The sequence below is a fragment of the Pyrus communis genome, chromosome 7 (genome assembly GCF_041283825.1).
Source record: "Pyrus communis isolate YQ-2024b chromosome 7, ASM4128382v1, whole genome shotgun sequence".
In the NCBI taxonomy this organism is placed as follows: Eukaryota; Viridiplantae; Streptophyta; class Magnoliopsida; order Rosales; family Rosaceae; genus Pyrus; species Pyrus communis.
The window spans coordinates 21,520,641-21,548,291 of NC_142571.1; the positions used below are offsets into that span (position 1 = coordinate 21,520,641).

The 27,651-nt window shown below is 40.5% G+C and overlaps 1 protein-coding gene across 4 annotated transcripts; it reads left to right on the forward strand.

The window, feature by feature from the left end:
* Positions 1 to 7,848: 7,848 nt before the first annotated feature.
* LOC137735525 (transcription factor bHLH57) lies at positions 7,849 to 11,048 on the forward strand. 4 transcript variants are annotated; one of them, XM_088696525.1, is made up of 4 exons: positions 7,849 to 8,653; positions 9,005 to 9,679; positions 9,881 to 10,369; positions 10,677 to 11,048. In XM_088696525.1, exons 1-4 carry the CDS (start codon positions 8,513 to 8,515, stop codon positions 10,761 to 10,763), a joined length of 1,392 nt encoding a protein of 463 aa, XP_088552651.1. In that variant the 5' UTR covers positions 7,849 to 8,512; the 3' UTR covers positions 10,764 to 11,048. The 4 variants fall into 4 exon arrangements, with proteins under 4 accessions (XP_088552651.1, XP_088552653.1, XP_068331054.2 ...); XM_088696527.1 differs by having other exon boundaries at positions 7,855 to 8,284; positions 9,002 to 9,679; XM_068474953.2 differs by having other exon boundaries at positions 7,857 to 8,653; positions 9,002 to 9,679.
* Positions 11,049 to 27,651: the final 16,603 nt, after the last annotated feature.

Sequence of the window (27,651 nt, forward strand, 5' to 3'; positions counted from 1 at the left end):
AAGTAGTAAACCTTATAAAGGTATGACCATTCCAAGATGGGTGCCTCATTAAAACCTAGTTAAACCGTATGGGAAAATGCTCGTAATCATAGGCAAAAGGAGTACATTAAGATTAAGTGAGTATACTTCTAGATACTCCCCTTGAGTTTGACAAAACTTCCAAATAAGAGACCTACAAGTTATTCAGGTGAGAAAGTTTAAGCATACCAATTCCTTGGACGAGCTTCTGAAAAATAGACTTGCACAATGACTTCGTGAAGAGAGCGGCTAGGTTTTCTTGAGAACGAATTTGCTTGACTTTAATGTTCTGGTGATGTTATTGCTGATGAGAATAAAAGAACTTCAGCGCAATGTGCTTGATCTTGTCTCTCTTGATGTATCATTTATTCAGTTGGTAGATACAAGCAGCGTTATTTTCAAAGATCGTAGTATGGACGTCAATGATGGTAGAATGACCACAAGTATTTGGTATATGTTCCATGACTGCTTTTAGCAAAAAACATTCACTTGTAGCTTCATGCAAGGCGAGAATCTCAGCATGGTTCAAAGAAGTTGCAACTAATAATTGCTTGGTAGACCTCCACAAAATTGTGGTGCCTCCAATGGTAAAGACGTAACCCGTTTAAGAACATGCCCTATGAAGGTTAGATAAATAACTTGCATTAGCATAACCAATAAGGTAAGAATCAACCTGATGACCGAAAGAAGCATCAGCTAATCTCGAGGATTCATAGGGGTAGAACAAACTCAAATCCGTTGTACGCTTGAGGTAATGGAAAATGTTTTTAACACCATTCCAATGTTTGTGAGTAGGCACATTGTTGTATCTTACCAGAAGATTCACAACGAAGGGAAATATCTTGTCTTGTGCATTGAGGTAAGTAAAGCATCAACTGCACTTAGATATGGAACTTCAGGCTTCAGGCTCAAAAACATCTTCCTCATCCTCCTTAGGATGAAAAATTATCTTGTTTAGCATCTAGAGTATGAACAATAATAGGAGTACTTGAAGGCTTTGGTTTATCTTCATAAAAGTCGCAATACGTTATGGGTGTAGTTCGATTAATGTACTAGGATTCCATCCGAATAGTGCTCAATCTCCAGGCTGAGGTAGTATTGAGTTTTCCCAAGATCTTTCATCTTAAATTTCAATTTCAAAGTGAGCGGCAATTTTGTCAAGCTCTTTGGGAGTCCCAATGAGATTCATGTTGTCGACATGAACTGCAACGATGGCAAATCTAGAATGTGACTTCGTAATAAACACACATAGGCATAGTTTATCGTTCACGTAACCCTAACTTATCAAATATTCACTCAGACGATTATAACACATATATCCAAATTGTTTCATTCCATAGAGTGATCTCCTTAATTGAATCAAGAAGGTGTCCCATGGTCGATAACTATTTGATCAGTCAATGTAAGTCCTTCTGGAACTTTCATATAAACTTTTGTATGAAGATCCTTATAGAGATACAAAGGTACCACGTCCATGAGTTGCATATTCTTTTTTTAGGAAACTACCAAACTTATAAGGTAGCAGAAGGTAATAAAGTCCATTAAGGGAGAATAAGTCTCCTCGTAATCAATCTCATGACGTTAAAAGAAACCTTGCATTACGAGGTGTGCCTTATATTGCACTATTTCATTATTCTCATTATGCTTTCTTACGAAAACTCATGTGTAACCAACATGCTTCACATGTGGCGGCGTGGGAGCTATGGGCCTAAAAACCTTGCATTTCGCAAGCGAATCAAGTTCGACCTGGATTACTTGTTTCCAATTTGATCAATCAGTTCGACATCGACATATATCAACACAACGTGGTTAAATGTCATCGCTTAGCATGATATCAGTAGACTATCATCTTAGTCTGATTCCAAAACTCATCCAAAATTGCATAGTGGGCTGAAATTTCATGATTCTAGGGAGGTGGATTCATCTCGTCCAAGACGTCTTCGTAATCTAGAATAATCTTATGCGTTGGAAAGGTTAAGTAGGCAATCGGATTCAAACTAGGTTTACTGGTTTGTGTCATTTTCCTCTTCTGGGGTTATGAATCCTTTGAACCAAGACGTCTGTTACCCTTTAGTGTAGAAGCAGATGATTGGCAAACTGCAGTACCAAGTTGCATGCTAATTGCAACTGACCCTCCTTTTGGGACGGCTCATTCCATTTTCAATTGGTTCAGTTTTTGTCAATTTCAGTTTGGTATTCGGTCCGATTTTTGAATACCCCAGCATAAATAAATTATTAATCCTCCTGCTTGTCAATTAATCTTTGGTCTCGTAAACGGTGGGTGTACTATTCAAAGAAAAAATAAATAAAACCTCTTGGGTTCAGTTCGATTTTTGAATCACCAAAATCAAAACCGAACCAATAAATTTTGGTTCGGTTCAACTTTCCATTGGCTTGGTTTTTGTCGATTTCAGTTTGGTATTTGGTCTTTTTTTTTTTTTTTTTTTTCAATTTTCAGTTTCTCGAGCTCACCTATAGTTTTGTTCTCGAAAAGATCATCAAGTACTGCAAACATTACCATATACTTTATAATATTATGTACATACGAATTTTGTTTTGTTGTTAATATTATAAGCCTTGAGAATTTCAAAACAAGTTTTTTAGCTAACGAGCCACTTGTCAAACAAATCATTAACAAGTGGTTTGGATCCGGATTGAGCATTTTTAAAGATGAGGATGCCAAGTCATGACATATATTTCTTATATAGCAAATCATAATATGTCATGTGTACAAAGTTTGTCTAGATTGTTAGAAAGAATATTGTAAATAGCTTTGGCTGTATATATTACATATGACGTAATTATCTATTCATTAAATAAAAGAGGAATATTCAGAAAACATTGTGTTCTTAGTTTCCTATATGGTATCAGAGCCAATTGCCTCATGACCTTTCTCGATCCTCTTCTCTTCCGCTCTGGTTCTCTGATTTCTCTACAATTTACTTGATTTCTTCATCAATCTTGTGATCTCTAATGCCGTCTCTTTCTGCATCTTTTGAGTCGATGCCCAATCCAAATCCCAATTCCTCTTCAAACCCTAATTCTTCTCAATCTTACACATCTCTCACAATCCAAAACATTGGTAGCATGGTGCCTATCAAACTTAAGAGATCCAATTATCTGCCATGGCGAGCTCTCTTTGCCCCAATTATTCGGCGTTATCGGCTTTTTGGTATTTTCGATGGCACAGAATCGTGCCCGACGTCATTTCTGCCTAATTGATCTTTCAATTCGGCGTTCAAATCTTGGTATGAGAAAGATCAAAATCTCCTAATTTGGTTCAATTCCACACTCTCTGAAGAGGTAATTCCCTTTACTATTGGAGTTTCGTCTTCTCGCGATCACTGGCTCAAACTAACAATGATTTGGGGGTATTTCTAATGCGCACATTCATTAGCTTCGATTGCGACTTCAGAGCATTCAAAAAGGTTCACAATCAATGTCTGATTATCTGCAAGAACTTAAAGAGATCTCAGACTCTTTCACTACTGCTGGAGCTTCAATTTCTGATCGTGATCTAATTGCTGCCACTCTTGCTGGTATTCCTGATGATTTTGAGTCTCTCACTAATTCGATCATGCTCTGGTTATCTTCTACTTCTTTGGATGAGTTGCGTGGGTTACTACTCACTAATGAGCTTTTTATGAATTGTTGAAAGAAATCTATCTCCTCCAACAATGTTGAACCGTTTCATGCTCTATCTGTACAAAGTCAACCACCTCTTCTTCCCACACCGCCTCAGGCATATGTCGTACAAAATCCACCACTTCAGAACTCTTTTAGCTACAATTTGAATCGAGGACGGAACAATCGCTACAATAGTACCCGTGGCACTAGAGGCAACTATCGAGGAAATCAGTATACCAGTGGCTTTACTCACACCAACAACAATTTCAACTTTCGTGGTTCATCTTCTGGTCCTAGGGCACTATGTCAAATTTGTGGCAATCCTAGTCATGAAGCTATTGACTGTTTTGATCGAATGAATCCAGAGATCTCAGGTCGAATTCCACCTGCCAAACTTCAAGCAATGTGTGCATGCTATTCTTCAAAGCATTATCCTTCTTGGCTGATAGACTCTGGTGCTACCTCGCACATCACTAATGACATCTCAACCATCAATTCTCCTACTCCCTACACTAGTGAAGAAAAAGTATACATCGATGATGGTAAAGGTTTTTCAATTATTCATGTTGGTTCTTCTACGTTACGTACAACTACAACATCATTTAAATTGAACAATGTTCTTTATGTTCCTCACATGAAACACAATTCGTTGTCTGCCTTTCAATTTCTCTGTGATAATTACTGTTCTTTGACACTTGACTCTGATGGATTCTTTGTCAAGGATCATTCTATGGGGAACATGCTTTTGCGGGGCTCAGTTAAGGATGAGTTTTATCCTCTGCACACTGTCTCTTCTACTGGTAAAGCTTCATCTTCCATTACTGCCTCGACTTTTGCTAATATTAAAGCTCCAGTCAAGCTATGACATAGTCGCTTGGGTCATCCCTCCTCATCTATATTTTGCAAGGTTATATCTAGTAATAAACTTGTTGTGCAAGGTACATCTTCTGTGAACTTTTTCTGCTTTGATTGTGCTATAACCAAAAATCACAAGCTTCCCTTTAAAGCTGCAAGTTCGTCTGCTTCTCAAAGTCTGGCACTACTACACTGTGATGTTTGGGGACCTCCATTTGTGCTATCTGTTAGTGGCTTTCGCTATTACTTGTTGTTAGTAGATGATCATACTAAGTATAACTGGTTATTTCCCTTAAAAGCTAAATCAGATGTGTATTCTACATTTGTAAGCTTCAAAACATATGTAGAAAATTCTGTTGGAAATAAAATAAAGGTTATACGTTCAGATTTAGGGGGCGAATTTGTTAGTACTTATTTTCAATCATTTCTCTAATTGCATGGTATTTCTCATCAGCTTAGTTGTCCACATACTCCTGAGCAAAATGGATGTGTTGAAAGAAAACACAGAGATCTCATTGAGACAGCTCGCACTCTATTGGTTGCATCTTATGTTCCTCAACAGTATTGGGTTGAAGTTATCTTCACTACTCTTTATTTGATCAATCGTTTGCCTATTTCTGGTATTGTTCAGTTTCCTTAGGAATTGTTGTTCCATTCATCTCCAGACTATACTAGGCTTAAAGTATTTGGTTGCAACTGCTTTCTGCGGTTAAAACCGTATATTTCTTCAAAGTTAGATGGTAAAAGTACAGAATGTGCTTTTCTTGGATATAATATGCAACATAAGGTATAAGGGCTATATGTGTTTGGATCCTCTCACTGGTCGAGTATACATCTCCAGGCATGTTTTATTCAATGAGACAACATTTCCATTTCACCAAGTTCATCCTCATTCTCAGTCATCTTCTACACCTGCCACTATCCCTCCCATTATAGATCTTCATTTTCCCATTTCTCGAACTTCCTTTCCACCTATTCGTCAATCCTCTACATCTCAACCTCAACCTCAATCACAATCCACAACTACTTCTGTTGAATCTTCCTCCCATATATCACTTCCCAACATCCATCTAATGGTTACTCGATCCAAAAATGGTATTTTTCGACCTAAAGCCTATACTACTACTAAACATTCTCTGCCACCTACTGTGGATTATGTTCCTACACCTATAATCAAGCTATTAAATCTACCCATGCAAAATGAGTTTAATGCCCTTCAATCCACTAGAACTTGGTCTCTAGTTCCATCCTCACCATTTCAGAATGTGGTCGACTGCAAGTGGGTGTTTAGAATTAAGAAAAAGCCTGATGGTTCCATTGATAGGTATAAGGCCCAATTGGTTGCCAAGGGTTTTCACCAACAAGAGGGGCTTGATTATCAAGAAACATTTAGTCCTGTAGCTAAGCCTGTTACCATTCATATTTTGCTCACTTTTTCTGCTCAATTCAATTGGTTTCTGCATCAGCTTGATATTAGCAATGCATTTCTTTATGGAGACTTAAAAGAAGAGGTGTTTATGCAACAACCTCCTGGCTTCATGATCCAATCTTGCCGAATCATGTGTGTAAACTCAGAAATCCTTATATGGACTCAAGCAAGCTCCTAGGGCATAGTTTGATAAGCTTTTTCAAGCTTTTAAGTCCATTGGTTTTACTCAATCTTGTTCTGATGCATCACTATTTGTTCTAAAGGATCATGTTCTAGTTATTGTATTGGTTTATGTCGATGACATATTAGTTGGTGGCCCTGATTCCTCTGTCTGTAACTTGTTCATCATAAAGCTTGGTTTTTTATTTACAGTCAAGGATTTAGGTCATCTTCATTACTTTTTAGGCTTAGAAGTTCAAAGATTGCAACAGGGTCTCTTTCTTCATCAAGGAAAGTATCTTCTGGATCTATTACAGAAAACAAAGATGACGGGTGCCAAACCATGTTGCACACATCTTAGAACTACAAAGTTGGATCACAGTGGCATTCTATTATCTAATCCCACTTAATATAGGTCTATTGTGGGTGCATTCTAATATTTGACCTAGACTCTTCCTGATATCTCTTTTGCTATAAATCAAGTCTTCCAATTTATGCATGCAACCCACTGATCTTCATATGCAAGCAGCTTAAAGAATTCTCTGTTTTCTCAAAGGCATAACTTCACATGGTATTTAGTTCAAACAAGGTAATCTCAATCTCTTAGCCTTATCTGATACAGATTGGGCGGGTTGTACATTTAATCGTAGATCGACTAGTGGCTTTTGTGTGTTTCTTGGATCAAATTTAATAAGCTGGAATGCTAAGAAGCAGCCTACAGTGGCTCGATCTTCCACTGAGGTTGAATATCGGTCTCTAGCTCACACTGCAACTGAGGTTACCTAGATCTGCAAGGTTTTTCATGATTTTGGCTTTTCTTTATCTTTCAAACCCACAATCTGGTGTGATCACATCTCTACTATATCTCTTACTTCTAATCTGGTTTTTCATGCTCGAACCAAGCATGTAGAAATTGATCATCATTACATTAGATAGTTCTTTCTAATATTGTTCGAGTTCGGTATGTCTGCAGTGAGGATCAAATAGCTGATATTCATACAAAATCATTGGCTAAGAACATGTTTCTTTTCCTCCAGTCCAAGCTATCACTTGGAACTTCAACTTCTTCCAAGCTTAGCTTGAGGGGGTGTAAAGATGAGGATGCCAAGTGATGACATATGTTTCTTAGATAGCAAATCATAATATGCCATGTGTACAAAGTTTGTTTAGACTGTCAGAAAGAATATTGTAAATAGCTTTGGCTATATACATTACAAGTGATGTAATTATCTATTCATTAAATGAGAGGAATATTCAGAAAACATTGTGTTCTTAGTTTTCTATAATTTTCACTTGTTATCTTAACAGTTCGGATTGAGATGATTTGTTAAAATTGCAATTTCTGATCCACCACTAACACGAATACGAAAAAGAACGACACGTTGTCATGTCTACATACACGTATTGTGTGTACAGGTAGAAAAGTAAAAATGTGATACATCATGGATAATTGGGCTGCAGGGCTGGTTGGGTTGGGCTGCCGGCCTGGTTGGACAAGTGTGACATGGGAAATGACCCATCATCAGACAAGTGATTCAATATAAAATTTTCATTGTGACGGGAACACGGATGATATACCATGTGTTTTTATGTAAGTGGTGGGAAATTTTATTTTTTAAGTTATTAACTTTTTAACATATATATCCTACCATTTATATAATGACACGTGATATACCATCTCGTGTGCCTATCACACTGAAAAATCTCTCCCATTGAAGGACTTTCCAAAGCTTTTCTACTGCTCTCTCTCCCCTTGCTGGTGCAGTGTGCACTGAGAGAGAGAGAGAGAGAGAGAGAGACTAGTCCCCACAGCTGCCTGTCCTCGCAGCTGGACAAAACTGCCACCGCCAATAATGCTTGGGACCTTGCAAACCAGACAACCCTAGCCCCCTCTCTCTCCCTTCTGCTCAGTATCACCAACTCTCTCAGTTTCATGCATATCTAAGCATTACCAGCATATCTTCTCAATCAGTTTGAGAGTACTTCCACCCTTCATTTCTTACCTCACACCTCCCCCCCTCCCTTTGGTACTTTTCACCCTCCACTTTATTCACCTCAGCTCCTTAACCTCTCTCTCTCTCCCTCTTCTCTCTCTCTCTCTCTCTCTCTCTCTCTCTCTCTCTCTCCCCCTCTCCCTCTCTCTCGGTGAAGGAGGACTGGAACGAGGAGGCCCATTTATTCAATCACTTGTGCAGAGTACTCTCTATACCTGTTCTCTGATCTTCTCAATAAGTCAGTTCTTCAAGGCTAAAGTAGCACAGCATTTAATATTGTTCTATTATAAGAGCATATTTCACTCCTATCAGAAAACAAAATATATTTTGTGTTGTTCGATTCATGGGGTCTCATAATTCTTCCGCTTCTCATTGGGGCTTCTCACATTTATTGCAATTGTTCTGTTAGCATAAATGGAATGTTGGTAATATGTTTCTAGAGAGAGAAAGACACAATTTAAGGAACACCCAACAAACTGCTGCTGCTGCTGCTCTCTCTCTCTCTCTCTCTCTCTCTCTCTCTCTGCAGCCTGTAATGGAGAGGCTAGTTCAAGGACCCAGTAATCCCTGTGTATGTTTATATGTTGTTATTTTGCTCAATTTGCACATACCCTTTATTTTTCTCTAACCCCTTTTTCTTGCATCAAGAAATAGACTGCATTTACTCCTCTAAACAATGCTCTTTGCATTCAATACAATGGATGTTATTTTACGGGAAAAAAACTATAAATTTCCTCTTTTATATTCTTTTCTGCTTCCACTTTTATATTCCAACTTTCCCACTTCAAAGTTGAATTCTTTTGTTTAATTAGAAAAGGGTAGGTGTGAAACCCAGTAAAGTTCTTCCCTTGTTCCTCCTTTTTCTCATTCTTTATTAACATTCTTTTAAGAACTATTTCTTGGGTTATGGTGTTTGCAGCAGTCCTTTGGTGAGCATTTGGATTTTCAGTTGGAGCAAAGTTTGAATTTCACCACTGAAAGCTTGAGCTTTGAGGAGGAGGAAGAATCCCACCACCACCTCTTAATGCCAAGCTTGGAGGACAGAATGCCATTTCTCCAGATGCTACAAAGTGTTAATTCCTCCACCACCACCACTACACCTTATTTTCCATTGAAAGAGCCAAGCTTTCAAACACTTTTGAAACTCCAACACTTCAAAAAGCCATGGGAGTTGGACGAAACTTACATGCCTGAAATGGAAACCACAATTCAGAGAGCTCCAGAACTTGAGAGCTGTGTGACCCATGAAATGGTTGAGCTGCAACATTCACCTGTGAAATCAGAAGGGAAAGACTTTCATCTCCAACACTCGATTTCTGAGTGCAACCAAGGGGAAGAAAAGCCCAGCTCAGCTGCTGGGTCTCCACCCCCACCTACCTGGGTTCAGGTACATAATGGTGCTGAGGAAACCCAGCAACCCAAATCTCCTGCCACCAGGGAGAGGAGAAAGCGGAAGAGAACAAGGCCAACTAAGAACAAGGAAGAAGTGGAGAGCCAGCGGATGACCCACATAGCGGTGGAGCGCAACCGTCGCCGCCAGATGAATGACCATCTCAATGTCCTCAGGTCCCTCATGCCCACTTCTTACATTCAAAGGGTAATTGATCATATTCACTCAATCTATCTTATAATTTCATGAACACGCGCTAGTGATTTTCACGCTCCCTTTTAGCCTTCTGCAATCTTCCTACGATGGTTAAAAGTGAAGTGCCAAAATCGCCACCCTTTCGCAAATTAATTAGCTTGAAACCATGAAATTTTAATGTATAATTGAATTAAGGTTTTTTTTTGGTTGAAGGGTGACCAAGCATCAATTGTGGGGGGTGCAATAGATTTTGTGAAGGAATTGGAGCACCTACTTCATTCCCTTGAAGCCCAAAAAAGAAATAGAAAAACAGCTGATCAAATTCAAGGGATGAACAATAATAGTAACAACAGCTCTTTCAGCTCCTCACCAGCATCCTCCTCTTCTCCCTGCAGCATGGCAATGCCATCCAATGGAATGTTCATGACTCTATCCCAGTGCAGAATTGGTTCTCATGATCAAGAAGGCACTACCGCCATCGCCACCGCCTTTGAGGATGAAGGCACAGCTCAGAACAAGTCTGAGGCTGCAGACATAGATGTCACTGTGATCCAATCTCATGTCAACTTAAAAGTCCAGTGCCAAAGGAGAGCTGGGCAGCTGATGAAAGCCATCCTTGCATTGGAGGATCTTAGGCTAACTGTTTTGCACCTCAACATTACATCTTCACAAGACACTGTTCTTTACTCTTTCAATCTCAAGGTATATATTAATTTTTTTTTATCCATATTTTTTTATTCTGTCTTATCTGTTTGGTTTTTTTGCCTAGTCAAACTTTCTGACTTGGATCTCAAGCTACCCTAGCTAGCTAGCGGGCTAAGCATGTACTCTACTTTTTTTTTCTTACTGCTCTTGTCCTCCTTCTTGGGAAGGAGTTAATATTATATAACAATATAAAGGAATTTTTTTAGTGTACTTTGAGCTATTTAACGTTGAATTCTTGATCAATGCAACATAAAATTTCCGCGGTATAACGCGTTTGAGGAATTTAAATTTGGTATAAATGCAGATAGAAGAAGGTTGTCATTTAGGATCAGCAGATGACATTGCAAGAGCCGTGCATCAGATATTCAACTTCATCAATGGCAGCAGTTGATTGGTTCCGTGAGTCAAAAGCACTGACGATCCTGAAAAGTAGCTAACTTCATTTCATTTCTGAGAGAGAGAGAGAGAGAAGAGAGAGAGAGGGAGTAGGCAGAAATGTAAGGTGGTCTTTCACTCTTTTAGGATATTTGGGAGATGGGGGAGCAGAAAAATTGGCACCTATGCTTTTACATTGCTTCCATCTCGTAGAATGTAAATTTGTGACTTGTGAGTTGTTGTGCCCACTTTGGGTGTAGTGTGTGACAAGGCAGATGATGTTTACTACTTGTTTCTTAAATTTTCGTTTTTGTTTTGTGAAAAAAAAAAGAAAAAAATATCATGTTTATTTAATTAATTAGAAGAATGTGACCTATGCATTTTGTGATGCTTTATGTTATTTTTGGAGGATTTTGGGGTCCACAATTCAAGGTGATATTCTAGAAGAAATTTTTTAATATAACGTAAACACTGCTTGGCATACTAATAGAATAATAATACTAGTTAGAAATTTTTTTTTAAAGTTTCTAACCAAGTGTATCATTACATTTGTTTTCCTAAATCATGTTCATAACATATTAAAGAATCTATGATATTTTAGGATTTCGTTTTGAATCTCTGAATCCCATCATTACAAACTTTGCAAAGGATGGGACCAGGATCCTCTCCTAATCTAAGGATGAGGATCCTCATAACCAAGGGATGTGGATCGTTGGATGAAAATTCAACGGCTACAAACAGGGAGTTCTTTTAAAATTATAATAATTATAACCGTTGGATTTTCATCCAACAGTCCACATCCTTTGATCATGAGGATCCTCATCCTTAGATTAGGAAAGTATCCTGATCCCAAAGATGCTTCTCTCTATTTTGACTTTTGGCAGATCTATGAGTATTCATCATTGTATATGCTTTATGCATGTCCTTACCCTACACCTTTTCCTGCGTCTTGGGTTTCTGAAGTCTCTACAATTTTCTTTGCCCTCCATGGATGATAATGTAGGAAATTCTAGCCATACAATAATCGGATAAGTTCATCTTTCTAGATCCCTTGTAGAGTACAAAATGATACTTACCGCTCTACCTGCAATGTGTGTACATTATTGTATGGTAAAAAGAAACCGCTTGATCTGCAATATGTGTATTACATTGTTGTATGATAGAAAGAATAGATAATCTAATATAATGTAGAATCAAATTTACAAGTTGAATCAAAAGAAACCTTTCTAATTGCCCAATTCTATAGTCCAAAGACCCAGTAAAATTTTAGGTGTGTGCTATCTACACATTCTTTTTTACTTCTCACGCACCCCTTGCTAATTCTTGTCATTTGATATTCTTAAATTCATTCGATCCGGTGATCGAAAATTAAAAAGATATAAGAGAAGTCAAAAGGAGTGTGTGGATATCACACCGCAAAACTTTATTTACTATAGTTGGAACTAACCAAAGGGATTTGTTAGTAAAATAGCCCTTGAGATATGAGATAGAAGATGAGAGAGGTTAGCCTACAGCAACTTGAAATGTGAACCAGAGTTGGCAGTATGTGCAGCTGAATTTGGCTCACTCCCATGTGCCCTCTGGAAGCTTGTGAAAAGAATTGTTACAGTTATTATTGCTTAATAAGTTGATGCACATCTGTTTTAGGTAAAGATAACTATATTGTAGCCAAGGAAAGTGGTACCACCCCTACGTGTATTGACCCTGGTGCTTGTGGTGGAATATTAAAACATAAAATTCCAGTATATAACTTTGATTTTGTCACATTATTACTGCGTTTATTGATTTTTTTTTACTTACAAATAAATGGTCTTAATTTCATTTCATATGGATCACGAGTTCAGTACTGATTAATCTATCGTTTTGTTTCTACAACTCAATAATTTCATTTTGCTCAAAGAAAGTTGCTATAGTAAGTCCATTGCTATAAGAAGTCGACCTGTGACTAATCCTAATGATTCTTTTTTTGATGAGTTCACAAATGTCTTGAATCAACCCACGAGGGAGCTCGAGTTACCCTAGCTATAACTCTCTTTCTTGTACTTGTTACACTACGTCAAGATGTGCTACTTAATAAAATGGAAAATTCAAAGTCAAATGGTTGAGAGGCAAAAGAAATAAAAAAATCCCACTTAAAGCTGCCCGAAAATTGTCATATGGATGAAGACTGGAGAGGGGCAAAGGCAGGTGTGCAAAGCTACAACACATATCCCTATGTGTAAGCCTTAGTCCTACTCGTCAATTTTGGTCTCTGCATTTCTATTCCTCTTCCACAGCCTTTCTCCATGGCCAGTCCCAATCGACCATCATTTGGTTTAGGGGCTCTAGCTTTTTGCCTTTCTTTTCCTCCCTTTTTCCTTGACCTCAGTATCTTTAGGCATCGTTTCCTTAATCTTAGTTGACATTTAGGTCAAGTGAAATGATCGGCCAGCTGAAATTTTCAAGTAATGGAACTTACCAAGACATGTAATTAAAAGGAAATAAGAGAAAGAAAAAGGGGTGTGATATCCACACATCCCTTTTTATTTCTCACACACCTCTTCTTAATTTCTGTCTTTTGATTTTCTTCAATTCATCCGATCCGACGGTCCAAAATTAGAAGAGTGTGTGAGAAGTAAAAAGGAGTGTGGATATCACACCCAAGAAAAAAAAGGTACCCAAAAGATCATAATAAGTAACAAATGGAGAAACTACGGAAACATATGAAGTTGAAATTGGTTTTTCAGATAATAGTAATGCCAAAAATATGAATTCCACAGGAAAATTTGGTTCAATATATGTAAGTGGAAGAAGTTTGGAGTGAGATTGTGACATTTCTTATTTGGGTAGTGCTATCTACATAATCATTTTTACCTCTCACATATCCTTTTCGATTTACATCCGTCAAATCGAATGAATTAAAGAAGATAAAAAAACAAAAATAAACCAAGAGAGGTAAAAATGATGTGTGGATAGGACCACCCTTCTTACTTTCATGGTCTCTCGCGGATTACAATATGAGCATGAAGTAAGATAAATTGTGCTTTTTAATCAGTCTATTTGCATGCATATACAGACTAAGGAAAATTGTAATACCCATAATGAGATAGAACATTAATGAAAATATTATTAATGCAGATTATATTGTTTTATCAAATATCTGGTGGTATTCCTTTTTACTTGGAAGTGAGAGGTTTTAGGTTCGAATCTCGTGAATGACGAATTTGATTCCAAATTAGGTTACACATTATGTGGCTTAGTCAAACTCCTCCTTCCCTTAGTTAAAAAAAATATATTGATGTACTAAAAAAAATGAGTGTATTAAAGTATATGTAAGATTGGTATCTTATCTTAAAATAAGTGTTTTTTTATTTTTATTTTTATTTTTATTTTATCATTTGCTTGATACATTCTAATTAACCAAGTTCACCATGACATGTTTGTAAACACGGAAAATTCCTGAAACAAGAGACAAGAATAACGCGTACAAAATATATTTTTGTGTTTAATGATTTTGGGGTTACAATCTCTTTGTAATTTGATCCTCTGATTCTATCTTCGTAGGGTGTAGGTTTGTGGATGAGTTGTTGATCCAAAGGGCCGTCGGGGCTTGATCTAGGGATGAACAGTTGATGAACGGATCTTCAAGAGCTTTTGGGCTTGATCTTGAAGGTTGATGGATGAGCGGATCTTCAAGGGCTTTTGGGCCTAATCTTGAAGACTGATTGGATGTGTGGATTTGTTGAGGTTGTTGATCCAAAGGGCCGTTGGGGCGTGATCTTAGGATGAACGGATGATGAACGATGAACACTTCTCTTCAAGGGCCGTCGGGGCTTGATCTTGGGATGAACAGTTGATGAACGGATCTTCAAGGGCTTTTGGGCTTGATCTTGAAGGTTGATGGATGAGCGGATCTTCAAGGGCTTTTGGGCCTAATCTTGAAGACTGATTGGATGTGTGGATTTGTTGAGGTTGTTGATCCAAAGGGCCGTTGGGGCTTGATCTTAGGATGAACGGATGATGAACGATGAACACTTCTCTTCAAGGGCCGTCGGGGCTTGATCTTGAAGACTGGCTTGATCTTAGGATGAACGGATGATGAACGATGAACACTTCTCTTCAAGGGGCCGTCGGGGCTTGATCTTGAGTCGGTGGAAGTTCTTCAAGGGCCGTTGGGGCTTGACCTTGAAGGAGTGTTTGACGAAGAACGAAGAGTGTTTTCTTGATCCTTCGGGATTTGCTTGAGAGCTTTAGAGTTTCAAGGCTTCAAGGTTTTGGTGTGATGTGAATTCCCTTCTTTCTTTCTCTTCTTCCTTTTTCTTTCTCCTTCCCCCCTTGAAATGAATGCCTTGGCCTCCTATTTATAGAATTCCAAAACTTGATTTTTTGGATTTAAATAATCAGATGAAATAAATCATTTCTGCCAGATATTGACACGTGTCCTATTTGATGACCTTTCCAATTTATTTCGATTTTTCGTTGAGTCACACGCTACATGTAAAATTTATGTGACACGTAAGCGTTGAAATTTTAATTATTGGTTAACATTCATTTCACCGAAATTTCGATGTCCACAAATGCCCCCACTTCAAGGCACGTCGTAGACATGTGCTTGTCACGTGTAGAAGATGCGTTTTGAAGTCCCTTAATGTAGATGTCAACCCAAGGGCCGTCGAGGCTTGATCTTGAATTGAGCTGGAAATTTCTTCAAGGGCCATCGAGGCTTGATCTTGAGTTCGACTGGAAGATTTTCTGGTTTCCTCCAATCGTTGATTTTCCACAAGCTTAATCTTGAACTGGGCTGGAAGATTCTTTTGGTCTCCTCCGAAGGTCTGAACTTACTCCTTTTATCTGGAGTTGAATTTGATTCAAGGGTGGTGAACACTTGATTTTGAATCGGACTTGTGATTTCTTCAAGGGCCATTGAGGCTTGATCTTGAACTGGGCTGGAGGATTCTTCTGGTCTCCTCCGCTCGTTGATTTTCCTTTGTGCTACTCTTGAACTGGGCAGCAGGATTCTTTTGGTCTCCCCCCGAAGGTCTACGAGCGGTTTCAGGATATGGCAGGCAAGTACAAGGTGGAGGTGCTGACCTGTTTCTTTGTTCAATCTTTCCAATTCGTATTGAAGAGGGTTGGAAAGATTGAAGTTTCCTTGTCCCTTCTCTGGCAGTGTATCAACCGTTGAAGATGACTACTCGAGAGCAATACTAGGTAAGCAATCAGGAATAGATTCCAGGTAGTCGGTTCCAGATCGGAAGACTGACTCCAAGTGCCGCTGACTGCTCTCTTTCACTTTGCCATGCGAGTAATAACAGGGACTAAGGAAAAGACAGGGAAAAAACATGATATGAGATACCTTTGCTTTCGAAGAAGCAGCGAATAAATCAGCACATATATTTGTTGTGCTTGTCTCCACATGCTTCGATGTATCATTTTCGCTTGCCTTACTTGCTCCCCTTTGCAGAAGTGGTATTTCCTTATGCAGGTTTAGCATCTTCTCTTGTAGTATTTGTCCTCCAATGCAGGAGTTGAATGCAACCTTTGCATTTAAATGGTGCTTCACTCCTTGGTGGCAACTGGTTTGAGTGGAGGTTCCGACATATTGCTTCCTCTGTCCTTGTCTTGGCAGGTGAGAACAAGGGCAAAGGAAAAGATAGGGAAAAAACATGATATGAGATACCTTTGCTTTCGCCCTTGATGATATGAGATACCTTTGCTTTTGAAGAAGCGGTGAATGAATCAGCACATGCTTCAATCTATCGTTTCCTCCTGGGTCATCTGTACTCCAGGCATCTGGTATCTTCAAAGGTTGAATAGGTTTTCTCAAAGGAAGAAGAAGAATTGTGTATTTTGAGAGGCTTTGCTGGGAGTGCGCCCTCAGAGGTGAGGAAGAGTTGGGCATTTTCTTCAGGTCTGCCTTGTCATAAGAGACGAAGGTCGACACATATAGGGATTTCTTAATAGCAAGTGGTGGTACCGTTCTTTTACCCTTGTCGACAAACGTCTCTTCGATATCTGAACAACGCCTCTTCGATTTCTGAACGACGCCTCTTCGATTTCTGAACGAGCGCCACTTTTGACAAAGTTGCACGCGTTTTCTGAAAAGCAGAGAAAGCGTCGCCGAACTTTGCGCTTGTCGGCTAAAGACGTGTAGTTGCGATGATGGCCTCCACGTGTTCTCGACTTTGTCAGATATCTTTTGACAAAGTTGAACGCGTTTTCTGAAAAGCCGCGAACGCGTCGCCGAACTTCACGCTGGAAAATCCGGATTTTTGAATCGGTGGTCGTGTCGCTTGGCTTTTTATAGAGCGGTATTGATCACCCCAACATTCACACTCTGAAGATTGCCCATTCTTGAAAAATTGTCTCCGACCCTTTGAAATTTTTTATCCCTTCTCTTTGAACACCTTTGAAAAATGACTAACTCATCGAACCTTTGCTTAGATTTGAGTCTCAGCAGCGATCCGGTTGTGCCCCATCAAGGTAATGTATGGCGCCATTCTTTTTTATCTTCTAACGGTCCTCTTACAGGTGAAGACTCTGTGATGAAGGACGCAACAACAGCTACGATAGTAGCTAGGAACCTTCTCACTCCTGAAGATAGTCGGCTGCTTTCAGGACGGTCCGATGAGTTGGCCGTTCAAGAGTCCCTCGCTCTCAGTGTTCAGTGCGCATGCTCTGTGTCCAACATGGGCCAACGCCTACTTGCTCGCTCCCGCCAAGTTGAATCCTTGATAACGGAGGTGGAAAGTCTCAAACAAGAGATCAAGCAGCTGAAGTATGAGAATAGAAGTTTGCACGTGCTTGCAAACAACTATTCGACGGGCATGAAGAGGAAGCTTGATGAGCTGCAAGAGTCTGAAGGTCGGATTCAAAGTGACCGTCAAAGGTTTTCGTCTTTCCTCCAGAGGCACATTTTTCCTGGGTCTTCCAGCGTTTGGCCAAGTATTGAGGCCTCGAATGCTCTATCTTCGATGCCTCCCGCTCCGATGCCTTCCGCTCCGAGAGTTTTGCCAAATAATGGGGCTTCACGTGAACATCCTTTGTGAAAGCTCCAATCTTGTATTATTTTTTTTTTTTTTTTTTTTTTTTTCATGTGTAAGCACATATCTGTAATTTATCAGAGATATCAATAAATAAACTTTATTTTATTTAGCGTAATGTGCTAAATAGAGCGTATATATATATATATATATATATATATATATATATATATATATTATTTTTCCACATGGTGCCGGTGCACCAAGATCCCCTTTTTTATTATTATTTTTTTTTTTCTTATTGCTTTCGGTGGTACTGATCCACCAAGATAGATCTTTTTTTTTTATTATATTTTCTTTTTTTCTTTGCTTTCGGTGGTACTGATCCACCAAGATAGATCTTTTTTTTTTTTTTTATTAATAATATTATATATATATATATATATTTCCCACATGGTGCAGGGAGGAAATGCAGAGGAGCTTGGAGTAGTAGGAGGTAAGAGACGGAGAAAGTCTTTGGGTGTGAGTTGCCAAACTTTGATTTTGTCAATCACCTTCAAAGGCAGCAGCAAAGGCAAGCAGATGTGAGTTGACAAACTTTGTTTTTGTTAATCACATTCACAGGCAGCAGCAGAGGCAGACAGATGTGAGTTGACAAACTTTGTTTTTTGTTAATCACATTCACAGGCAGCAGCAAAGGCAAGCAGATGTGAGTTGACAAACTTTGTTTTTGTTAATCACATTCACAGGCAGCAACCATGGCGGAAGTGCAGAAGCCGGAGGCTGAGAATGCGGGTATCCTGGCTGCACAGGTGCTGACTGACCATAGCCTCCTGGAGTGCTGGGTGACTGAGCGGTTTGCCCATAAACTGCAGGATTTGCAGGAGGCTTTTGTGCTGGAGGTGCTTGAGCTGAATCACCCTGAATTCCGTAAGAGGGAGTGCGCTGCTCAACCTTAGAGAGAGACAAACTGCCCATACAGCAGCATGAAGATCTTACTGGGGTAGATGGGCAGTATGGAGAGCATGGACGAAGAGCTCAACGAAGACGCTGCAGACGACGTCGTTGGAGAGCTATTGAACTGCTGTTGCTGTTTGCTACAAGGGACGCCGCTTGCTGCGGAGGGAGTTTGGAGAGCTGAAGCAGCGGAGTTCGGAGAGTTTGAAGATGGAGCGCAGCCGTGAGGAGGTCGATGATCGAAGGAGGAGTGACCTTTCGGACTCCCAAGCCACGCCCAGCTTCCTTTGCAGCTCCCACAGTCGGAGCCTTTAGTCCGAGAGAAGACCTGTTGAAATAGCCAGACGAACGAAGCTTGCATCTCCTCTGCACCCTGCTTAAAATCCCCTGCAAATTTTCGAAGAAGAGAATCTCTCTCATCTGCAACGTGTAGCTATGGAGTTCTCGGATTATGAACACCATGGAAGAGAAGGCTTTTTTTTTTTTTTTTTTTTTTTTTTTTACAGAGCAGCACGCAGATTCCCCTGCTTCTTGGAAACCCTCCTGCCACTGCATCTTAAAGATGACGCCGCCATGGTTCACAAACTCTTGAAGCACAATTGGGGGCTTAAGGTTGTCGAGACCATCGTGGTTGAAAACCACCGCCATTTTGTGCGACTTGGCGCTGCCGTCGGCCACCAGTGGCTGGGTTCGACTGTGCCAATGTAGAGGAAGCTCGAGGGTGGGACTCTCGGGTCGTCGGCGAATCTCTGGGAACCGGGTCCTCCGCCATTGACGAGTTTCTGAGACTCGGACTGGTGTTTGACTCGGTGGCGGTAAAGGAAGAAGGCGAGTCCGGAGAGCATTCCGAGAGTCACAATTCCGACCGAAGCAGCAATGGCGACTTTCTTCGTCCCCTTGGTCGGTTGCGGCGCTTGTGGGTTCTGCACAGTGGTGGCGTTTGACGGCAGCAGTGCGGGTTGAGTCTGATCTGGGGTCAACCCAGATGGCAATTCATGGAAAAAATGGCTGGTCGCTTGAAGTGTCCGGCGGAGGGTTGTTGTGCACGCAGGAGGTCTCGGGGCAGACGTAGACCCGCTTCCGTACTTCTTTGCTCGTCCGCTGCTTCAGCTTCCATGGTAGGTTGTGGCCCCGCCGGTGGAGCTGCAGGTTCTGATCCCGCTGGAAGCCTTTGCTGCAGATCTCGCACACGGAACGGTTCGTAGCAAGCAGAGTCGTCGGCGACAGCGCGATCTCATCCGCTTCGGGATCTGGCATTCCGGGAAGGTTTCGCTTTTTCTTTTGCGGAGGCTCCGAACGAGTCATGGCTTTGCGAGCGGAGGAAGTTAAACTGGCTTCGCCGCCGGAAGCTGTTGAAACCTTCGGTAACGGTGATGAGGAATTATCCAGCTCCCCCATTTTCCAATTTTTAAATCTCTGAGCTCAAAGCCTCTCAAACAAGCTATAAAAACAAGCTGACTACTTACGGTTTCAGTTCTGATTGATTAAAATAAACAAAAACTCTCTGATTGTTTCCCGAGAAAAGAGAAAATTTTCCGAGAAAAACCGACAAAATTGCTTGAGCTAAATTAATGGAAACTTTTCCCCGGAACGCCGAGTCAACTCAGTCCTCGAGGTCGCAGACGGAGAGCCAAAGTCCCATTAGGCGGCGCGGCTCCATAGCTGGAAATGGAAGAGAGGGGAGAGAGAGAGAGTGTGTGCGGCTGATGATGATGTTTGTGTTGGGCGAGATTGACTGCACCAATGTGGAGGGAGCTTGATGAAGAAAGTGGTGAGAATAAGCTCTCTTTTTGACTTCTTGAGCTGTGGTGAGTTGCAAGTCGAAGGCACGGATGAAGCAAAAAAAACACGGATTGGGCTTTGAGGGCCGGGCCTGAGCCTGGGGGAAGGAAGCAGAGCTTCTTGTACAGCAAGCTCAAAACAATGTGTGTTTGAGAAGGGATGGGCCTTGCATTTGGGCTCCTCTTTTTGAGGATCTCGACTTATGTTTTCCTGGATTCAGCACGGATTTTAAGTGTAGAAAGACCCACTCTATCATGTATAAATTTTTTTTTTTTTTTGATAGAGAATATATATTTTTTTCCTAATACATAGTAACATATGTATTTTTTTTTCTTTTCTTTTCTTTTGTAATAAAATTGACTTTCTTTAATGAAACATTTATTTATTTATTTTGATGTGACTGTACTTGAAGTTTTGAAGTTTCAAGTTGCCTACGTACTCTTCCAAAGAAGAGATCAAGTCATAACGTAGTTCAAATGAGTGATGGTTTTTTTTTTTTTTTTTTTTTTTTCGATGATGATTTTGCCGTACATAGTTTATGCTCTTGCGGGCCAGGAGCGTTTGGCGTCGTTTGCAGTTTCAACTCGTGCAGACAAGGAGCTTTTGATGCCGTTTGCAGTTTCAGCTCATGCAGGCAAGGAGCTTTTGATGCCGCCTTTTATGCTCGTGCAGACCAGGAGCGTTTGTTTGTCGCCTTTTAGGCTCGTGCGAACGAGGAGCTTTTGGTTGTCGCCTTTTAGGCTCGTGCGAACGAGGAGCTTGCGGTGTCGTTTGCAGTTTCAACTCGTGCAGACAAGGAGCTTTTGGTGCTGTTTGCAGTTTCAACTCGTGCAGACAAGGAGCTTTTGATGTTGCCTTTTATGCTCGTGCAGACCAGGAGCGTTTGTTGTCGCCTTTTATGCTCGTGCGGACAAGGAGCGTGTTTTTTTTTTTGATGATTTTGTCAAACGATCTGGGAGAGGCATTCCTTGCAATCTTCATAGCAAGGAGTCTTGACTGAGTGATTGAAGAAGTCTTTTGGGAAGAAATCGCGCATCGTAATGGCAACGGACGATCTTTGTGTCATAATTTCATCATCCTCAACATTTTCATGTAGCTTTGAAGGTTGACGGTAGCTGCTTTGCCCCCTTTCCGATTGGTGAACTTGTGGAGGAGACCTATGTTTCTTGTGCATTTTCTTTGGAGTGACATAAGTCCATCCTTCAACTTCACTTGACTTGACTGACATGGTTTTGGAGCATGCCCCCAGCGGTTGAGGTGAAGATTTTGAGTTCAAAGAGCCAGAAGTGACGGAGGTATAGTTTGATTTCACCACATCATTAAGATCTAGCTCGATGATTCCTTTCTGAGCCAACTTCATGATGAGATCTTTTAGCACAAAGCACTTTTCCGTCGGATGACTAATGAAGCGGTGGAATTTACAGTACCTTGGACTGTCAGTACGGTTCATATCTTCTGGCCGTTTGCACTCAGGTAGGTCGATCACCTTTTTGTCAAGCAAGTCTTTCAACATGGCAACCACGTCAGAGTCGGGGAATGGATAAGTCTTCTCCTCAAGCTCCTTCAAAGTGCGTCTACGTATCTCTTGATCACGAAAAGCTTCGGTTTGAATCGCCTTGCCTCGTGTATGGGTTTTGACTGGAGTTGTGTTGACCGTCATTGCTTCCTTGGTGGGTTTCCACGTAGCCTTATTCACCTTTGGCCCCAAAACTTTGTCATTCTTGTAGTCGGCGATCTGTTCTTTCTTCCCATGACGGGTGATGCTTAACTCCATATCATGGGCGCGGGTGGCTAACTCCTCAAATGTTCGTGGTTTGATGCCTTGAAGGATGTAGTGTAGTCCCCACTGCATGCCTTGAACGCACATCTCAATGGCAGAGGTTTCAGAAAGCCGATCTTTACAATCCAGACTTAAGGAGCGCCATCTATTTATGTAGTTGATGACAGGTTCATCTCTCCACTGTTTCGTACTGGTCAGCTCTAGCATGCTTACAGTACGACGAGTGCTGTAGAAACGGTTAAGGAATTCCCTTTCTAGCTGGTCCCAACTGTTGATAGACTCAGGTTTGAGGTCAGTGTACCAGTCAAAAGCGTTACTTTTCAGCGAACGCACGAACTGTTTGACGAGGTAGTCTCCCTCTGTCCCAGCATTGTTGCAAGTTTCAATGAAATGGGCGACATGTTGCTTCGGGTTGCCTTTTCCATCGAACTGCATGAATTTTGGGGGTTGATAACCCCTTGGCATCTTCAAAGCATCAATCTTCTTGGAGTAAGGCTTTGAGTACAGTACGGAGTCATGCGAGCTTCCTTCGTACTGTGTCTTGACAGTGTTTGCGATCATCTCCTGTAGCTGCTGGATAGAGAGAGATCCCATGAATGCCGTTGCTTGGTCTAGCTTCGGCTTCTCTTCAACTTTCTCCACTGGTGGCTCCTCTTCTTCGTCGTCTTCTTTCTTTAATAGGCCAATATTTGGGTCGACTTTCACGTCGGGCAGCGCATCTAGTTGGTTGACAAGTGCGGCAATCTGCAAGTCCTTCTCTTCCACAGTCTGTGTGAGCTTTGCGATTGCTTCATTCATCTGAGCTAGCTGCTCCTCGATTGAAGTTGCTCCAGTGGTCATGACTTGCATGGTTGTACTGCCGCTTGGATCAGAGTCGGAGAGTAGGGACTCTGAGTATTTCCTCGGGCTTTCGTCTTCTTTACCTTCTTGAACCATGATGTAGAAAACATCTTGGATCTCCTCTTCAGTGCCGTTCTCTTGAGTTTGTTGGCATGAAGATTTGCCAGTGTGGACGATGATGCGCCTCCTTACCTTCAGTGGTCCTTTTGTGTCGACCTCTAGGATTGCTTGGCGCTCCATCCTTGAAGGAATCAAGCTTCGAGCGTCGTCTTTTTCTCCTAACCCATCGAGCTTTTCTCCCTTTGGGGTTGTCTTCCTCTTTCCAAAAGGCTTACCATTATCTTCAAATATTTCTGAAGCTGATCGTCGCAGAGGAGAGATAGCTGTGTTGCTTTGTTTCTTAGGCTTTAACAACCTTTCAAAAACAGAGCTTTGGGATGTCGGCGCGTTAAGCCTCTTGAAGACAGAGGTTCGGTCTTGACCACCAATGCGATTAAGCACTGAAGTTCTGGAGCTTGAATGGCTCATCCTATTGAAGACCGACGTCCGAGGGGAGGGTTTAGGCTCTTCTTGGTCTTGTTCAATCCTCACGCTGATGTGTTGAGCGCTAGCTTTCTTCACTTTGCTTGAAATCTTCACGGGTGCATTTGGTGTGAAGCCAAGTCCAGCCTTGTTGTTGTCAACTCCATAATCATGCTCCTTCAACTTCTTTTGAGTCTCGGTGAGGTCGTGATCTTTGTTGTTGACGGTGTTTGAAACCTTCTTTCCAAGATTTGAAGAGGAAGCAAAGTCATGCCTAGCCTTTGACATAAGTTCGTAGGCATTTGGGTTGAAGCCTTCTTCGGTCCTCTTAGTTGGAAGAGAGCTTGGTTTCACTTTGACGCCATGCTGTGCCTCCAGACGGTTGATGAGTCCGGCGGTTTGCAAGTTTTTCTCCTCTGCAGTCTTTATCAGCCTTGCAATTGTTTCCTTCATCTGAACCAGCTGTCTTTCAATGGAGGTAGTGCCGATAGTCATGACTTGTTCTTTGTTTGAAGCCATGGACTGTGCTTGAATATCTTGAACGGAGACAGAGATGAGAGGTAGAGATAGTCCCACTGGGCGTGCCAAATTTGTAAACACGGAAAATTCCTGAAACAAGAGACAAGAATAACGCGTACAAAATATATTTTTGTGTTTAATGATTTTGGGGTTACAATCTCTTTGTAATTTGATCCTCTGATTCTATCTTCGTAGGGTGTAGGTTTGTGGATGAGTTGTTGATCCAAAGGGCCGTCGGGGCTTGATCTAGGGATGAACAGTTGATGAACGGATCTTCAAAGGCTTTTGGGCTTGATCTTGAAGGTTGATGGATGAGCGGATCTTCAAGGGCTTTTGGGCCTAATCTTGAAGACTGATTGGATGTGTGGATTTGTTGAGGTTGTTGATCCAAAGGGCCGTTGGGGCTTGATCTTAGGATGAACGGATGATGAACGATGAACACTTCTCTTCAAGGGCCGTCGGGGCTTGATCTTGGGATGAACAGTTGATGAACGGATCTTCAAGGGCTTTTGGGCTTGATCTTGAAGGTTGATGGATGAGCGGATCTTCAAGGGCTTTTGGGCCTAATCTTGAAGACTGATTGGATGTGTGGATTTGTTGAGGTTGTTGATCCAAAGGGCCGTTGGGGCTTGATCTTAGGATGAACGGATGATGAACGATGAACACTTCTCTTCAAGGGCCGTCGGGGCTTGATCTTGAAGACTGAACAGATGTCTTGAGGTTGTTGATGGATGAGCGGATCTTCAAGGGCTTTTGGGCCTAATCTTGAAGACTGGGTGTCTGGATTTCTTCAAGGGGCCGTCAGGGCTTGATCTTGAGTCGGTGGAAGTTCTTCAAGGGCCGTCGGGGCTTGACCTTGAAGGAGGGTTTGACGAAGAACGAAGAGTGTTTTCTTGATCCTTCGGGATTTGCTTGAGAGCTTTAGAGTTTCAAGGCTTCAAGGTTTTGATGTGAATTCCCTTCTTTCTTTCTCTTCTTCCTTTTTCTTTCTCCTTCCCCCCTTGAAATGAATGCCTTGGCCTCCTATTTATAGAATTCCAAAACTTGATTTTTTGGATTTAAATAATCAGATGAAATAAATCATTTCTGCCAGATATTGACACGTGTTCTATTTGATGACCTTTCCAATTTATTTCGATTTTTCGTTGAGTCACACGCTACATGTAAAATTTATGTGACACGTAAGCGTTGAAATTTTAATTATTGGTTAACATTCATTTCACCGAAATTTCGATGTCCACAATGTTTACTTATAAGGAATGAGAATACAAAGTATATGTTACATTTCATTCCTAACAAATACTTTATTTAATAATACACAAAAAATAAATAGATATTTAGTTTTATACATGTTGAAAATATGTGGTCCATTCTCAGTGTTAACAAGGTGTCATTACCAATGGAACTATGAACATCATCTATCTAAACAACTTAAGTATCATTTCTCAACCACCCTATATTACTCCCATGGACAAAAACAACATTGTTCATCTCATGCAATTTTCTCATCTTACTCTCACTCTTAAACTTTATATGAGTTCTTCTAGCTAGATAAAAGATTTTTCGCAACCCAATTAAAAGATAGGAAAACAAACGAAAAATCCAAAAAAAACTCTAGTTTTAATAAAAAATGACAAATAAAAGTGTAGTAAATAATAGTAAGAAAATGTAAAAATATGATTTTTCATTAAAAGTAAATAGTACTGGAAGTGTTTCGTTAAAACTCCCTTAAAAGATATCACGCTCTTTTAAGAGAAAAAAAAATCCGAAGGAGCAAAGCATTTGCATTTGTAAAGTACTTGTGATAATTTGCAATAACTTCGATAATGGGGCAGTCGATGTTACAATGGAGTCCATAACCAAAAAAAAAAAATTGATGGGTTGGTACTACTTAGTTGGGAAAAGTCAGTTCGACTTTATTTTTATTAGATTGACAAGTAAACAAAAATATTATTTCATCTATTTAATTATGGCTGTTTAAGTCACTTAGTACTACAGTTTAGTGGTATTCGTCTTCACTTATAAGTGAGGTCATAGTACAATTCTCGCCAAAGGAGAATTTGAACCACATTATTGTTAGCCTATTATGAGGTTTAGCTCACCCCCCTCCCCCTTAGTGTAGATAATATCATTGGTCAAAAAAAAAAAAAAAATTATGGCCGTTTATTTTCTATACTACTGAGTCGTCCAAATTAATGAAAAAACAATTAAAGTCACTAATCTTAACCTAAATATATTAATTGAATTAAGTAAGCTAAAATATTATTTTTGTTGTAGGCATAATTTACTGAACAATTATGGAGGCCATAGAGAGAGAGAAAGGTGCGGCAATAGTAGAGAGAAAAGAGAGATTTGTAATTGTGAGGTATGTTTTATTTCACCCCATTGTGCCTTTATTTATAGTAGTAAGGAAAGTTAACTCCTTACCCTTTAGGATTACTACATTTAATAGGTAATCTACTCCTAATAGGAATATAAGATACATTCCAAGATATACTAGGATTTACATAATCACATTCCTAATCTAATAGGACTGCAACATTCCCCCTTGAGTGTGTAAATACTCAAGTAAATGGCACATTAGGCCTTAAGTAATGAATCAAGTACAGTTGATGAAGTCGTCGGCACAATGAGCGAATGCGAGTCTCATATCAACGAAAGAATGCATAAAAAGGTAAAACTCACAAAACCTTGCTATAGTAAAACCCAAGGTGGGAGAAAAACCCATAGACTAAGGAGAAAAGTGAGGGAGAAAAACCCATAGACTAAGGAGAAAAGTGAGAAGTTGCATTAAGTCAAAATTATACGTCTTTTGGACGCAAGTAGAAGAGCTCATAAGGGTATGATCAACCCAAGATGGGTGTCTCGTTAAAACCTAGTTAGGTAGCAAAAACCCAATGGGAAAAATTCTCCTAATCGTAGGGAAAAAGAATACATTAAGATCAAATGAGTATACTTTTGGATACTCCCCCTGAGTTTGACATAACTTCCAAAATCAGAACTACAAGCATTGCATATGAATAGTTAGGTATACCAATTCCTCGGACAAGCTTCTGGAAGGTTGACTTCGGCAGTGACGTCGTGTAGAGGTCGACAAGGTTGTCTGGGATCAGCTTTCATGACTTCAATATCCTGATACTTTGCTAATGTAGATGTAGACGCAATATGTCTTGGCATTGACTTCGTTGATGTATCATGGCTTGGTCGAGTTGATACATGCTACATAGTCTTCATGGATCGTCGTTGGGACTCAACGATGGATGAAAACACAACAAGTACTTCAAAATGTTCAACACGAACTCATAACCATGTCTCACTTGTGGCGTAGCAAAGTGAGGTGAGTCTTGGAATGATTCGAAGATTTCGCAACTAAGGTCACATCATGGATCTCCAAGATATTGTGATATTCCTAACAGTAAAGACATAACCATTTGGGGATTTTTCCTTGTGCGGGTTTAATAAGTAACTAACGTCAGCATAATAAACAAAGCAATCATCATTTCGAGGATCATAGGGGTTGGGATTTGCCCTTGCAGTATCTT

Coding starts and splice junctions, on each gene's coding strand:
- LOC137735525 (XM_068474953.2), top strand. CDS start 8,513: ATGTTTCTAGAGAGAGAAAGACACAATTTAAGGAACACCCAACAAACT. Junction 8,654..9,001: donor AAGGACCCAGTAATCCCTGT/GTATGTTTATAT, acceptor TGGTGTTTGCAG/CAGTCCTTTGGTGAGCATTT. Junction 9,680..9,880: donor CCACTTCTTACATTCAAAGG/GTAATTGATCAT, acceptor TTTTGGTTGAAG/GGTGACCAAGCATCAATTGT.